The 16,986-nt window shown below is 40.3% G+C and overlaps 1 protein-coding gene and 1 long non-coding RNA gene across 3 annotated transcripts in view; one reads left to right on the top strand and one right to left on the bottom strand.

Moving 5' to 3' along the window:
* The window catches only part of smarcad1a (SWI/SNF-related, matrix-associated actin-dependent regulator of chromatin, subfamily a, containing DEAD/H box 1 a), a 17,037-nt gene extending 15,813 nt beyond the window's left edge, over positions 1-1,224 (bottom strand). For both annotated transcript variants that reach the window (XM_053680296.1, XM_017468872.3), the window contains exons 1-2: positions 797-1,224; positions 542-641 (exon numbers count right to left, since the gene is read on the bottom strand). In XM_053680296.1, coding sequence (XP_053536271.1) covers positions 542-641; positions 797-935 — 239 coding nt within the window. In that variant the 5' untranslated portion in view covers positions 936-1,224. The remainder of the gene's footprint in view (positions 1-541; positions 642-796) is intronic.
* LOC128632852 (uncharacterized) lies at positions 604-16,986 on the top strand. Its single transcript, XR_008396460.1, has 3 exons — positions 604-800; positions 6,318-6,423; positions 16,653-16,986. It is a non-coding gene; the product is annotated as an uncharacterized LOC128632852 (long non-coding RNA).

The raw sequence follows: 16,986 nt of genomic DNA, 5'->3' as shown, positions 1-16,986 counted from the left end.
ACCAGTCTAATTTGATGCAAAGATTTGCACATTAGCAGGAATGTAGCAAAACATGGAGGTGAAAGCAGCAGTCTGTTTATTAAATGTGAAAGTACAATAAAAAATGTTGTCCCTAAAATCAATGAATAATCATAATGAACAATCATGATCTCAATATTGATCAAAATAATCATGATTATCATTTTGGCCATAATCATGCAGCCCTATTTCCAGGTGTTGAAGTGAAAGCCTTTAAATTCCTAGGAGGCAAATAAATAAGTAAGTAAGTAAACAAATAAAACCCTATACTGCTGACTGAAGTGATTTTGGTCCACGTGACATGGACATGCAAGAAATGCTTAGCATTTAGTTGCGTCACTGGAATCTTAAATTCTTAGGAAAAAACTTAGTGTTCAAGTTTCCAAAGGAATTGGTTGGCGAGGAAATAACATAATAAACGTTGTGCTTGTTGTTACTATAAAACACGTGTTAGGTTTATCGCATTGTACATGATCTTACTGCGAGCCTATGTACATTGGTGAGGCATGTTACATCACCTCACCTTCCCTTCTTACAGGCCTCATCATCAGAGGACACATCCTCCAGGGCATGGCGTGGCATTTTTCCTCTTCCTCGTCTGCCATCCGGTTTCACTGGGCGCTCTGCGGATACAGACAGAAATAAAGGCTTACTCCACATAATATCACAATAAAGTGGTCACGGGCATCATGAAGAACAGCAGCTGCGCGGATGCTAACAGTCAGCTACACAGCTCGGTGTGTAACTGAGCTCCATCACCGCCTCTGCAAACCCTTACCTGGGTAATTCTCTTTCTCAGAGCTACTTTTATTCACCAGCCTGCGCTGCTCTGGTTTGAATGAACTGACCGACGACGAGACATTTTCCACCGTCTTCTCTTTCTGATAACGGAACCTTTCGAGATTGAACAAACTCATCTCTGTATATCGAGCGGCTACTTAACTAGACAGAAGGGAAGCTTATACACAAATTTAACCGGGTAAATAATACCACTCTGGCGCTCACAGGAAGAGGTAAAATACTACAGGGTTTCTACTAAAATACAAAGTTTTTCACTTATGCATATCCGCAACAAAAAACCTACAAGTGACTAAACTGAATACTAAACAAACCACAATATCTCGCCGGTGTAAAATTCAACAGTCCAAGAGAAGAAACTCCCCGGCAGTGTTAGTGTGGATATTTCCCGCCACTAATAAGCCTGCGTCATTTCCTCTTCACGTCTCACGAGCCAATAGAAAAAAAGACCACGGTCAGAGCCCTGTTCCAGATCAGGGGAGCGTGTCTCCTGTGAAGGTTGCCAGATTGCAAAGAACTAGTGAAACGCCTGTATAAAAGGGTACAGTTAAAGCTGCAGTATCGATTTTTTTTAAATGAACAAAAAATCAATTATTGAGCAAGTACATAATTTTTTTTAAATCAGTGTTTTAAACTGTCTCCTTACCTTACCCTGATTCCTAACGGTAAGCTTATAATAATGATTTATAAATTGGGATGTCAGTCAGATTTCAGGAGAAATATCACCTGACATCATTCTTCTTTCATGGTTACATCACATCTGTAAGCAGAAAGACGCTACTATATTGCATGTGGGAGCTGAGGATGGTGGAGTTTTTGTAGACTGCTCTTACAGCAGTTGCTTAGAATTTAAACTTGTCATCTAGATGGCTGGTTTAATCTGGATATATCTAAACGCAATCATGGCTGACATCTGGAGATTCAGCTGTTGTCGAAACCAAGAAAAAAAAAAATTCCGCAAGTTGCAGTTTTATGTTTCAAACAGAGATGGGGACAGAGAGACAAACGTTCAGTACTGCAGCTTTAAAGTTATTATAAATGAATGTATATGTTCATAAAATCCTTTTGAATGCTAAATAATTTTTAACTGCTGTAAGGTTCGCATTTTGTGCCATGGTAAATTAATTTATATTCATTGTTTTCATTCATACAACATGAGCAACCACTTTAATATAGTGCACATCACAAGGCAAGATTTTACTCTAAATTGGATGCTAGTCTATTACAAGACACCCCCCACCCCACCCCCACCCCCAAAAAAAACCAACTAACCCCAACCAAACAAGCATCAATATGATTGGTTGGGATGCTTCACTGTGTGTATCACTCCAGTCGTCTGTGCTCACTGCATAAATTTCCACTTCCTTGTTCGAAACAGTTACTACAGTAGTGTTACTGACATCATCAGCAGACATGGCATATGATCATTTTCAAGAATGCAACTTTTGACTTAAACTATGAAATATTGTCATTTGGAGTTGAAACAGAAGAAAAGTGAGAAAAGTGAAAGAAAAGTGAAAGAACCCAGAGAAAACAAAACCCAAGAGCACATACACATAAACTCCACACAGATAGTAACCTGAGATTAGGACTGAACAGGGGACCATGATACTACGAGGGGGCAACACTACACATTGCACAACCATTTTACATATTATTTTGATGGTCAAAATTAAGTAGAGATACATGTAGGTCTACTCCCTACTCATTTAAAGAATTTAGGCACTGTGTGTAAGTAATGCCCATGAGGTGGAGACGCACCTTGTAGACTAGCATGCCGGAGCTGTGTGTCCATCCTGCCTATAAGTCAGGGTGATGACATCCCCCATTCAGTGGGACTGCCCCTGACTGCTTAGACAATTGAGCTGCTTGCATCTTAACACTATGACAGATTGACAGTTCTCAGGGCTAGCAGGCCATTGCCTGTTCTAGCGGCCCAATGTTAAAGGCTCTGGGTTACTGATCAGAAGATTGGGGGTTCAAGCCCCAGCACCACCAGCTGCCACTGTCAGGTCCTTAACCCTCTCTGCTCCATGGGTGCTGTATCATGTCTGACCTTGACTGGCTGGGTTATGCGAAGAAAAGAATTTTGCTGTACTGTGTATATATATATATATATATATATATATATATATATATATATATATATATATATATATATATATATATATATATATATATATATATATATATATATATACACAGTATATACACACACACATTCATGTGAAAAAAAAACTACAATCCATGGAAATTGTTGGCTTTTTTGACCTATTTTGAAAAGCAAACATTTGATCATCTTTGAAACAGTTGATAGGTTGTAGGTTGATATAGTAGGTTGATATACTTGAACAAAACCACAAGGGAAAATAGCTTTTTTAAATCATTTATTCAACAGAAATATCAATAGATGTGATATTCTTCTGTGGAAAAAGTAAGTACTTTAAGCAGAAAGTTTAACAGAATAACTTCTTGAAGGCGTTTTGCATCATTGTCCACCAGTCTCTGACATGGGCTTGCTGAAATTTTTAACCACTGTTCTGTGCAATATTCTTTCAGTTGCAAGATTCTTGAGGATTTTCTTGCATGTACTGCCCATTTCAAATCCCCGCACAACATATCAATAGGATTCAAATCCTGGCTTTGACTAGGCCATTCCACAAACCTCCATTTCTTGTTTTTGAGCCATTCCTTGGTGGATTTGATAGTGTGCTTAGGATCATTATCCTGTTGAAAGGTCCACTTTCTGTTTAACTTAAAGTTTTTGACAGATGGCCTAACATTATCTTCAAGCACTCTTTGATATGATGCAGAATTCTTAGTTGAATCAACGAATGCAAGCCGTCCAGTCGCTGAGGCAGCGAAGCAACCCCAAACCATAACATTTCCACTATCATGCTTCACAGTTGGCATGAGGTGCTTTTCCTGAAAATCTGTCTTGGGCAGCACCAAACATGTCTGCTGTTTATGTGGCCAAACAACTCTAACTTTAATTCATCTGTCCAGAGCACATTCTAAAAGGCCTGGTCTTTGATTATATGCTCATTGGCAAACTGTATTCTTGCAAAGGCTTTTTCCTGGCACGCCTCACATGCAGGTCAAATTTGTGCAATTTCTTTCTGATTGTAGAAGCATGTACTTTGACAACAACAGTTGCAAGACTTACTAGCAGATCCTGTGATTGAAATTTTGAGGTTCTTGGAGACTTGTTTTTGCATCAGACGGTCTGCTCTTGGGCTGAATTTGCTGAGATGGCCAGTCCTGGACTAATACTCTGCCAATTGTAGATGATTTTTCTTACAGTGGAATGATGTATTTCAAATCATTTGTAGATCTTCTTAAATATCTTTTCAGACTCATAGGCATCCATAACCTTTATTCTGAAGGCCTTACAAAACTCTTTAGATCTTGGCATGATGACACCACATACCTCAATAGCAAAGGGAACAACAGACACTAGATATGAGAGGGGTTTAAATAAGACAGGTTCCACCTGTACGCCCTAAGCAGGTTCTAATCACTGGCACCCAATCTCGAACACCTGATTCTCATTTTATGGATTTGAAGGTGTGATAAATAGGTGTACTTACTTTTTTTTGTTAATTTAAATAGTGAAAATTACTACAAAATGTCAAATTTATCAGGGGGTTATTCAATAGGGCTCCACAAGTCAAATCCTGGATGATAGTTGTTAATGTTATGGTTCAATTATAAATTGTAATAGATTATTGTTATCACAGTTTGCAATTTTATTGTGTAAATGAGAAAGCCATTCAAATATATCAGAAGTGAGTAAATGAGTAAGACATTCAAATATTTAGAAATATTAAAAAAGTAAATAAATAAAAACTGCCTCACTTCCCAATGAAAATGTCCCCATTAAGAAATTTAATTGACAGCCCCCTCTACAGGGCATGTAAAACAGGAGAATGGTGCCCAGTAAAATAGATTGTTTTGGATTTGCCACCATGTTGGCAGTACATAAAAGCTGGCAGATTTGGAAGTTGGTAAATTGCTCTAGAATCTCATTCTTCAAAATATTATAATGATAATGAGTCGTTATTGATCACATATACATGTGCACAGTGAAATTCTTTTCTTCACATTCTCCAGCATGTCAGGAAGCTGGGGTCATTGCGCAGGGTCAGCCATGATACAACGCCCCTGGAACAGATATAGTTAAGGGCCTTGCTCAAGGGCCCAACAGTGGCAGCTTGGCAGTGCTGGAGCTTGAACCCCTGACCTTAACCGTCACGCCACCACTGACCCCATTATGCATTACTGTGTTTGTATGAGTAATATTCTCAATATGCCCACAATCTCCTGACGTATCTATTTTTATGACACAGGAAAGCTTGCAGGAAAGCAATTAAAGAAAGCTTGTCCATCTATCATTTGCTCCACAAACTTACCAATTTTTCTACTGAATTGTGCTATTGCATTGCAAATCTGTAATGTGTCAACCATATGCCTTCAACAACATGTGCATTCCCAAAACTGAAGGTGATAAGATTAACTTTACCTTCTGTAGATGGATTAAAGCTATCAGTGTTATTAGGTCAAGATTTTATTTGCTATTACTAATTTTGAAACATAATTATGCAGTGGAAAGATGGAAAAAGTAGTAGGGTGTCCACTAGGTGGCACAGTTTCATTCTAAAGTCCTGATTGGGGCCCTTAGCTTTAGCATGCCTGTACATCAGATGTGTTTCTAAGATATGAGCAATAAGCTTTCTACTTGGCTTATGAGGAATATGCTTTCCAGTTTCTAAAGCAGTGTTTTTTTTTTTTTGTTTTTTTTTTAAAAAAATAAAAAAATAATTATGTTTAATGAGGAATTATTCTTTCGGTAGAAGTAATCAGTCAAACTCAGTTGAGGTACCATGAAATGTTAATCCTGTTATTATATGATTTATTTATTATGTTCTGTAGTTAATTATCGTTAGCTTGTCTGTGCAAGTTATTATCAACCTTATAAGCTTAATAATAATACATTTTAGAAAAACTTTTCTTATACTTAAATATGGTTGTGTATGGCAAAAATATTGATTACTAAGAACAGGCTGCCGTGATATTTACATATTTAGATTTAAAATTAGGTGCTTGTTATGGAATAAGTGCCACAGTGTAAAATTCAGATAACAGCAACTTAAATGTGTATGAATGCAGCGATTTGCAATGTTTATAAGCAAGTTATTTTTTGGAGCATCTTTGGTCCTAACTGCATGCACCCGGTCCACTGCATCTCCTGATTAATTGAATACGATTATACTATATATTTAAATACTATTATAGCTACTTTAATAACTTTTATATTTATTACTTTAATAATTTTTTTTTAAAAAACAGAAGCCCTCTTTCTGTCATTCCAGAATCAACCTTAAGACCCACCAATTCTCACCTCTTAGGATATTCTTAATTTCACTGTTAGCCCCTTATTTTATTCTTATCTTAGCCTGTTTGTCTGTTGTCTTTGACTTGTATCCTCATCGTCTTTTTAGTTTTGTATCCTTACCTGTCTAGGGCCTGCCCAACAAGGTGGATGATGGGTACTCAGATGACCAACGGGTCTCGTGTCATGGGGTGCCTTAAGCTTGAGCATGGCAGGTGAGTAATTTGCAGGTGTTGAAGTACACTGTAAAACCTAATGTTGTCTTTACTTAAACAATCAAGTAATCATGACTAAACATTGATTAAAATGTTGCGTTTTGGATCCATAAATCAAAAATCTAAGTTTGTTTAACTTATTTACCTACAAAATATATAAACGTAAGATTTCAAGTGTTATGAACTCAAAATCATGATTTATTAAAATAGCTCACTTTGGTATGTCTTTGTTGTGATTGGCCATGAGAGGAGTTTTGCCTGGCAACAAGAGAACTAATGTACTGATTAGTAGATAATTACTAAAGGTGGTCCTTTCGTGATTGGGAGGGATGACTATGTGTGTGTTTACAAAGAAATGGCAGTATGTAGAGGATGTTTTGTAAAGTTACATTTTGCTAAAAAGTGTTAATTTCTCCTGTATATGGAGACTTTTGGGACACCTTTTATGTAAGGGAACTAAGTCAAGTGAACTTAATTATTTAACCGGTTCACTGGTGGACAAGTGGCTAGCAAGTGGTGCTCTCACTGCTGTGACCCGAGTTTGAAGATAAGATACAGTGCGTCTGGAAAGTATTCACAGTGCTTCACTTTTTCCACATTTTTGTTAAGTTACAGCCTTACTCCAAAATGGATAAAATTTATTATTTTCCTAAAAATTCTACAAACAATACCCCATAATGACAACATGAAAGAAGTTTGTTTGAAATCTTTGCAAATTTATTAAAAATAAAAAAACAAAAAAGCACATGTAGATAAGTATTAACAGCCTTTGCCATGACACTCAAAATTGAGCTCAGGTGCATCCTGTTTCCACTAATCATCCTTGAGATGTTTCTACAACTTGATTGGAGTCCACCTGTGGTAAATTCAGTTGATTGGACATGATATGGAAAGGCACACACCTGTCTATATAAGGTCCCACAGTTAACAATGCATGTCAGAGCACAAACCAGGCCATGAAGTCCAAGACCTCCGAGACAGGATTGTATCGAGGCACAGATCTGGGGAAGGGTACAGAAACATTTTTGCAGCATTGAAGGTCCCAATGAGCACAGTGGCCTCCATCATCCGTAAATGGAAGAAGTTTGGAACCAGCAGGACTATTCCTAGACCTGGCCCCCCGTCAAACAGAGCAATCGGGGGAGAAGGGCCTTAGTCATGGAGGTGACCAAAAACCCGATGGTCACTCTGACAGAGTTCCAGTGTGTCTTTGTGGAGAGAGGAGAACCTTCCAGAAGAACAACCATCTCTGCAGCACTCCATCAATCAGGCCTGTATGGTAGAGTGGCCAGATGGAAGCCACAGCCCACCTGGAGTTTGCCAAAAGACACCTGAAGGACTTTTGGACCATGAGAAACAAAATTCTTTGGTCTGATGAAACAAAGATTGAACTCTTTGGCCTGAATTGCAAGCATCATGTCTGGAGGAAACCAGGCACCACTCATCACCTGGCCAATACCATCCTTACAGTGAAGCATGGTGGTGGCAGCATCATGCTGTGGGGATGTTTTTCAGCGGCAGGAACTGGGAGACTAGTCAGGATCGAGGGAAAAATTAATGCAGCAATGTACAGAGACATCCTTGATGAAAAACTGCTCCAGAGCACTCTTGACCTCAGACTGGGGTGAAGGTTCATCTTCCAACAGGACAACAACCCTAGTGTCCTGGAGTGGCTACAGGACAACTCTGTGAATGTCCTTGAGTGGCCCAGTCAGAGCCCAGACTTGAACCTGATTGAACATCTCTGGAGAGATCTGAAAATGGCTGTGCACCACTGCTCCCCATACAACCTGATGGAGCTCGAGAGGTCCTGCAAAGAAGAATGGGAGAAACTGCCCCAAAATAGGTATGTGAAGCTTGTAGCATCATTCTCAAAAAGATTTGAGGCTGTAATTGGTGCCAAAGGTGCTTCAACAAAGTATTGAGCAAAGGCTGTGAATACTTATGCACATGTGCTTTTTTTGTTTTTTTATTTTTAATAAATTTGCAAAGATTTCAAACATAATTCTTTCACCTTGTCATTATGGGGTATTGTTTGTAGAATTTTGAGGAAAATAATGAATTGAATTCATTTTAAGGCTGTAACATAACAAAATGTGGAAAAAATGAAGCGCTGTGAACACCTTCTGGATGCACTGTAAATATGTGGTTTATGTTTTGTATTTATTTACATTATAAAAAAAAACATTGGGTTAAAACAAACAAATTGGGTTATTTTTAGCCCAATGGCTAGGTAAATATATAGGACAGAACACATTTGGGGCTAAACTAACCCATCAAGTTGGGTTGTTAATTTTAACCCAACAAATGGGTTGTTTTTCCAACCCCAAGGATGGTTTCATTTTTGCAAAAATGCTGGGTTAATTTAATTTCATAAATGGGTTAACTTTTTCAGTGTTATTTTTACCCTTTGAAAATGTCAAAAATCCCGCAGTAGAAACAAATATGTCAACATCATATCTTGTTTATTTATACACAAGAAGGTGTTCAGAAATGCATTGTTAGAGCTGCTAAAGGGGTGTTTATATATAGACTTGTAATATAGAAGTAAATTACTCAAATAAGTCATATACAGTATCTCACAAAAGTGAGTACACCCCTCACATTTTTGTAAATATTTGATTATATCTTTTAATGTGACAACACTGAAGAAATGACACTTTGCTACAATGTAAAGTAGCGAGTGTACAGCTTGTATAACAGTGTAAATTTGCTGTCCCCTCAAAATAACTCAACACACAGCCATTAATGTCTAAACCACTGGCAACAAAAGTGAGTACACTCCTAAGTGAAAATTTCCAAATTGGGCCCAAAGTGTCAATATTTTGTGTGGCCACCATTATTTTCCATCACTGCCTTAACCCTCTTAGGAATGGAGTTCACCAAAGCTTCACAGGTTGCCACTGGATCCTCTTCCACTCCTCCATGATGACATCACAGAGCTGGTGGATGTTAGAGACCTTGTGCTCCTCCACCTTCCGTTTGAGGATGCCCCACAGATGCTCAATATGGTTTAGGTCTGGAGACATGCTTGGCCTGTCCATCACATTCACCCTCAGCTTCTTTAGCAAGGCAGTGGTCATCTTGGAGGTGTGTTTGGGGTCGTTATCATGTTGGAATACTGCATACTGATCATGGTCTGCTTCAGTATGTCACAGTACATGTTGGCATTCATGGTTCCCTCAATGAACTGTAGCTCCCCAGTGCCGGCAGCACTCATGCAGCCCCAGACCATGACACTCCCACCACCATGCTTGACTGTAGGCAAGACACACTTGTCTTTGTACTCCTCACCTGGTTGCTCGCACACACGTTTGACACCATCTGAACCAAATAAGTTTATCTTGGTCTCATCAGACCATAGGACATGGTTCCAGTAATCCATGTCCCTAGTCTGCTTGTCTTCAGCAAACTGTTTGCAGGCTTTCTTGTGCAATCTTCTTATAGGCCATCTTTATGTAGAGCAACAATTCTTTTTTTTGAGATCCTCAGAGAGTTCTTTGCCATGAGGTGTCATGTTGAACTTCCAGTGACCAGTATGAGGGAGTGTGAGAGCGATGACACCAAATTTAACACAACTGCTCCTCATTCACACCTGAAACCTTGTAACACGAACAAGTCACATGACACCGGGCAGGGAAAATGGCTAATTGGGCCCAATTTGGACATTTTCACTAAGGGGTATACTCACTTTTGTTGCCAGTGGTTTAGACATTAATGGCTGTGTGTTGAGTTATTTTGAGGGGAAAGCAAATTTACACTGTTACACAAGCTGTACACTCACTACTTTATAATGTAGCAAAGTGTCATTTCTTCAGTGTTGTCACATGAAAATATGTAATCAAATATTTACAAAAATGTGAGGGGTGTACTCACTTTTGTGAGATACTGTATATAAGATGAAAACATCAGATTTTGATCAAAGGAGACATTCTCTCCCCACACACAGTTTCTTGTTCTATTGCCAAATAATTTTGCTTCATTTTAGAAATAAATGCATAAAATTAGAATCATTATCTGCTATTAGAACAAGACTATTTCGACCTTGAAACAGTAAAAATTGTCCAGAAATAGGTTTTAGTAATCTTATATTTGGTTTGTTGTAATCTTGTAATAGTTAAACTTGAAATTCTGTATAGCTTTGACTATATTCAAGATGCTTTCACTTGCTAAGATATCATTTTTTTTGGGCAATGTAAGAGTGCTTCCATGTTTTCAGACTTCTTTGTTCAGTTTTGTCAAGTCATGGAAACAGAGCTGTGCAACATCTTTATGACACCATTGAGGAAGACTAATGTCCCGTAGTTTGGTGGAAACTTCACCATGTAAATTTTCCCAGGTTGAAAAAGCCTTCAGCCTCTCTCTAGCACTATGAGTGTTCTCGAGGTGTATATGAAGAGGGATCTGGATGCTGTCGTATTTGACTGACTAGCCCCTATGTGCCTCCACCAGAGAGCAAAACTCATCCACCCCCTCACACACATTCGGGTATTTGTCTCATGGTGACGGGAACTTCCTGACACAAAAACTTTGGTATACATTTTATTTGTTGGGAATTATAGTCATTTTGGAATCCCAACAGCGGACATTATCAAGCTTATGGATAAAATTCATGGAGGTCACTCCCTGCTAATGAGACTATGATTGTTGATTGCAACTGCAGCGGTAGTAGCATAGGACCTGATGGAATTAATGGACTTCCAGAAATGGATTATGAGCTTGAGGCTAAACCCCAAATACCCCAGACAGAGGTGATTTCTTATCCAGTGAGGGGACACAAGCTCTACCTTGCTGGAGATGTTAGGCTTATCTTCTGAATGGGTTTGGCTCTTGAGTGGTGCCCCATCAGAGACTTCCCTCACTGGCTGGGGTGCAGTGTAATGCTACAGAGGCACATGTGAAACCCTAGTGTGAGATCAGAACATATAAACCAGCTGGAACTGAAACTCATCTATCTGGGACACTTGGCCAGGTTATCTGTTCCTGTGGGTTTGGTTCTGAGTGAAGTACAGGCTGAAGTACAGACTTCAGTCCAGGAAACACTCCTGATTGCAGGAGCCCCTAGTATGTGAGCCTCAGGTGGAAGCTGTTCTATTATTGTTGTGCACTGCAACATTTGGATATAGTGCACATGCCACGTTCCTAGTATGATAGCCTGCTAAACAATGACTACACCAAAGGTGTATGTAGTAGCCATTGCAGCACATTACAGGACGATGGATAGTCTCTCAAATTTATCAGAGCATTTTTAAAGGGAACAAGGTGCCTTCATTTGGTACTAATCCAGGATGCTGCAGTGAAATGGGTTTCATTAATTGGTTTATGCCTTTTGGATAGCAATCACCTCAGCAAAAGGAGTTTGAAAAATGGACTCCAACCAAACCAGCTTTCTAGTTAGGCCAAAAATTAGGTAATCGAAGGACAAAACTCGTGAAACTAGGATTCTTTAACAGCTTTTGTCTTTATCTGTTCTATATATAGACTAACATTTAAAAGCTGTTATACCTTAAGATGTAGTCTTTTGACCAATTTTCATAAAGGTTATTGATGTAAAGTCAATTGTGCTTATCTTTGATGCATTTACAAGCTTAATTACTCATGTAATGTAATGTGTTTAAAAGAATGAACAAAAATGCCCACTATTGTCATGAACATTTGTCCACTTGCAAGATGGTGCACGGCAGTAATACAAAGCGGGCTCTCTGGATCCAAAAGGGTGCTATTTTTGTTCCTTAGTTTGACTTCTTACAGCACATGGACATTGGAGCAATCTATGTTCTTGTCTACCATCTCCAGACACTGCTAAAATACAGAAATCATGCAATAACCAACCTGCATGAGAAGTTATGCGATCTCGGCATCCCTGGACCAGGCCTCCAGTCCATGGCATCGCTTGATGCTGGTGGCCAGTGGAGGGGATGTCGTAAGCAGTGTGTGAGGAAGCTGAAGAGTGGCAAAAGGGCAGGGATCCAGCCAGCTCTCTTGTCTATCCTGCTCTCCAATGTCTGCTCCTTGGACAATAAATTGGACTACATCCTACTCCAGCAGGCAACATGGCGTGAGTTTAGAGACTGCTGCGTCATTGTTTTCATGGAGACGTGGCTCAGAAACAGAGTTCTGGACACTGCCATTCAGCTAGACGGGCTCGCCTCGTTTTGTGCTGACAGAAATGCAGCTCTATGTGGTAAGGCTCACGGAGTGGCTTATGTGTTTACATCAACACTGAACGGTGCAAGACCTCGGTGATAGTTTCTAGTTACTGCTCATTGCTGATGGAGTTTGTGACTGTTAGATGCAGACCTTTTTATTTACCAGGGGAATTCCCCCCTGTGCTAATGCTCAGGAGGAGCTCTGTGAACTGTATGGGGCTATTAATGAACTGCAGAACACACACCCTGATGGACTGTTTATCATTGCTGGAGATTTCGTCATTGACAGAACCCTGCTCCCACCTTGGCTACTCAGACCACATCTCTGTTATGCTAATTCCAGCATACAGACCGCTCATTAGATGCGCCAAACCGATTTTGAAGCAGGTGAAAACCTGGCCAGCAGGAGCCATCTCTGCTCTTCAGGACTGTTTTCAGCACACTGACTGGCACATGTTCAGGAAGGCTGCAACTGACAATGACTCGGCAATAACGGCATCACTTGGCCGAATACACGGCATCAGTGACCAGCTGCATCAGCAAGTGCATTGATGATGTCACTGTCTGCAAGACCATCACCACACGCTCCAACCAGAAGCAGTGGATGACTGCAGAGACGCATTCCCTGCTGAGGACCCAACACTCCGCCTTCAGGGCAGGTGACAGGGTGGCCCTAAGAACAGCGAGAACCCAACTGTCCCGGGCCATCAGAGAGGCAAAGCGCGCACACGCCCAGAGAATCCACAGTCACTTCACAGATAGCGGTGACACAATGCGCATGTGGCAGGGCATTCAGGCCATAAGCAACTACAGGACAACGTCACAGAGTGGACAACCTATGACAGTGATGCCTCCCTTCCAGATGCACTGAACACCTTCTACACTCGGTTTGAGGCGCAAAATAATGTGACAGTGAGGAAGACCACCTCTCCTCCCAACGATCAGGTGATGTGTCTAACCACGGCTGATATGCGGAAAACTCAATGCAGAGTCAACCCACTGAAAACCACTGAACCAGACAACATTCCTGGCAGAGTGCTCAGAGGATGTGCAGACCAGCTGGCAGATGTTCTTCCACATTTTCAACATCTCCCTGAGCAGGACCGTTGTTCCAACGTGCTTCAAGGGCACCACCATTGTCCCCGTGCCGAACAGTTCTTCAGTATTCTGCCTCAACGACTACCATCCCATAGCACTCACACCCATCAGCATGAAGTGCTTTGAGAGGCTCATCATGAGGCACATCAAGACCCTGCTACCCCCCTCACTGGACCCTCTGCAATTCGCATATTGTCCCAACCACTCAACAGCTGATGCCATCGCCACCACCCTACATCTGGCCCTCACCCACCTGGACAAAAGGGACACCTACTGGGCTTGAACATCTCCCTCTGCAACTGGATCCTGGACTTCCTGAACGGGAGACCTCAGTCAGTCCGGATCGGAAACAGCATCACATCTCCAGCACCACCACACTGAGCACTGGGCCCCCCCAGGGCTGTGTGCTCAGTCCACTGCTGTTCGCTCTACTGACTCACGGCTGTTCAGCAATACACAGCTCCAGTCTCATCATCCGGCTCACCAGTGGTGGGTCTCATCAGCAAGAATGATGAGTCAGCATACTGAGAGCGGAAAAAACAAATGCTCTCCTGAAGTTGTTTGTTAACTTCAGGAGAGCATGGAGCGACCACTCTCCGCTGAACATCGAAAAGAGCACCAAATTCCTTGGTATTCACCTGGCGGAGAACCTCACCTGGTCCCTCAACAACAGCTCCATAACTAAGAAAGCCCAGCAGCGTCTCTACTTTCTGCGAAGGCTGACAAAAGCCCATCTCCCACCCCTCATCATCACCACGTTCTACAGAGGAACCATTTATAGCATCTTAAGCAGCTATATTGCTGCCTGGTTTGGAAATTGCACCGTATCAGATCGCAAGACTGGATAGTGAGGTCAGCTGAGAAGATCATCTGGGTCTCTCTTCCCTCTATCATAGATATTTACACCGCATGCTGCATCTGCAAAGCCACGAGCATTGTGGATGTCCCCACACACACCTCACACAAACTCTTCACCCTCCTGCCGTCCAGAAAAAGGTACCGAATGCCTAAACTGTGTAACAACTTCTTCCCACAGGCCATCAAATTCCTCAATACTGAGAGACTGGACTGACACACACGCATACGCACACACACACACACACACACACACACACACACACACTGAACTGAACACCATTTCACTCCCCTTGCAATTTTTGCACATTTCTGTACTGACTACCTGTACTTTTGCTGCTACGGTACTTATAAAAATTTAAATTCTTTAAATTCGTTTAAATTCTTGTCACTATTATACACTTTACCTGGCTGCTACCACAATAAATGTTATGTCCATATATGGTATTAACTAATCTGCTGAATTCTATGTCATAGTATGTTATGATTATATTCACAGCATTTTTTAAAATTATATTGTTTTTCTTTCTGCACTACCTGTTATATCTGGCACTTTCACACTAGAACTGTGTACTGGTCGGTGCTACACTGTCACTTACTGTGCCTATTGGCCTGTTTTAGTAGTTACTGTGCTGTCTTGTGTTGTTTGCACATCTTTGCAAGTGCACTTTATGTAGAACATGTAGGTCTTATTTAGTTCTGTGTCATCTCATGTGGTTAGTGTGTTGTTTTAGGTAGCACCAGGGTCGTGAAGGAACGTTGTTTCGTTTCACTGTGTACTGTACCAGCTGTATGCGGTTGAAATGACACCAAAATGACAGTAAAAGCCACTTGACTTGATTTGACTTTTTCCAAGATCATGAGAAAAATAAGTTGTGTTAATAATTATAAAGAAAATAATTATAAAGAATACAATTATAACAGCCATATAAGTCCATATTAACCCTGCTAAATGTTAGTCTTGTATAAGCTTAATTAAAAAGCACGCAAATTGTTAAATGCTTTAATGCTTTTACAAAGTAAATTATGATTGATATTATTTTTTATGTTTGCTCTTGAAACCAAATATAGAATCAAACTCTTTTTGGCACAAATCTTTGGAGTAATGACTGGCATTACCAACAGGGCCAAACTGCACTTGAGCCAAGAAAGTATATTCAGCACTGTGTACAGTTCTTAGTTGTGCTAACTGGCCTATGTTGCCGCCACTCAGTCGCCCCCTGCTTGTCTCTATGGAGACACCTATAACTTACACCAGTGCCATGCAAACAATGGACACTCTGACACTAAGGTTGATCAGACTTCTGACCTCTCACAGCAGGTCTTCAAATCATGACTCCCCTTTCTGCATCTTATTTCCCCAGATAAGCTTCAGAATGAAGGCTATAGCCCAAGACTGATATATTTAAATAAATATACAGAAATACAAATGAGCATACAGATAGCTATAGATGTAGGTAAAAGGCTTTTGTGAAAATAATTAATTCTGTTTTTTTTGTTAGAGCTATGGATGTACATAATAGACTTTTATGAAAATAATTAATTCAGTGAACATGTTCAGTTCTGACAAATGTAGATGTAAAAAAACATCTGCAAAAGTTTCTAAGTGCCACTAAAATGCTGTTTTAAATCAGTGTTCTAAATACTGTTTAGTCTATTTATTTGCATATCTAAAGTGAAGTAAAGTTTTTAATATGATGCTTCCACTATGCAACCACGTGTTTCCATGTGTAAAATGTGTACAGATTCATGTAGTTTTGAAAATGATTGAAAGTTATTTCACATTACGTTGGGTAATGTAATGAAATAAATAATCTTGAGCAAGATACTTTCGTCCTTACGGTTAGCTGGTCAACAGAGTGCTACTAAGGATACTAAAGTAGCAAGGTGAATAGAAAAAAAGAGTTAGTTTACATTTACATTTAGTGTAGAGAATGCATGTTAAATTGATCCATAATAAGTCCAGGGATGATTGCCATTGCATTCAAAAACATTTACATGGTGGAATGAAATGTGCTTCCAGGACCAAGGTGGGACCAGGACCAAGTAAGAGCAAAGTATAATATGAATTGTTTTGGAAGCTTGCAAAAGGGAGCTAAATGCTGTTTCTCTATTCTTGTCCCTAAGTGTGTCACTAGCCAGTCTGCAGTCGCCAGTTGTGTCACTATCCAGTCTCCATGGCTCCATGTCCGAGACCCGACGGCGGCGGGCACTACCTTATCACCGTGGCAACATGTCTGGGATGTCATCCACCCCCCCATTCTGTAAAACACAATGCAGCCCCCATCCAGCAGCAAGATCATCAAAAAATTAATTGCTATTGTCTCACTATACATCCATCATACATTATCTAACAGCTGTCAAGGCAGGGTTAAAAATGATGATGGATAATACTAATAGATACTAATGATGACGTGAATGAACAATGTTGACATGCTGGTGTAATTAAGCAATTAAACAT

The sequence above is a fragment of the Ictalurus punctatus genome, chromosome 5, assembly GCF_001660625.3.
Source record: "Ictalurus punctatus breed USDA103 chromosome 5, Coco_2.0, whole genome shotgun sequence".
NCBI lineage: Eukaryota > Metazoa > Chordata > Actinopteri > Siluriformes > Ictaluridae > Ictalurus > Ictalurus punctatus.
This window is presented reverse-complemented; position numbering and strand designations above follow the sequence as displayed.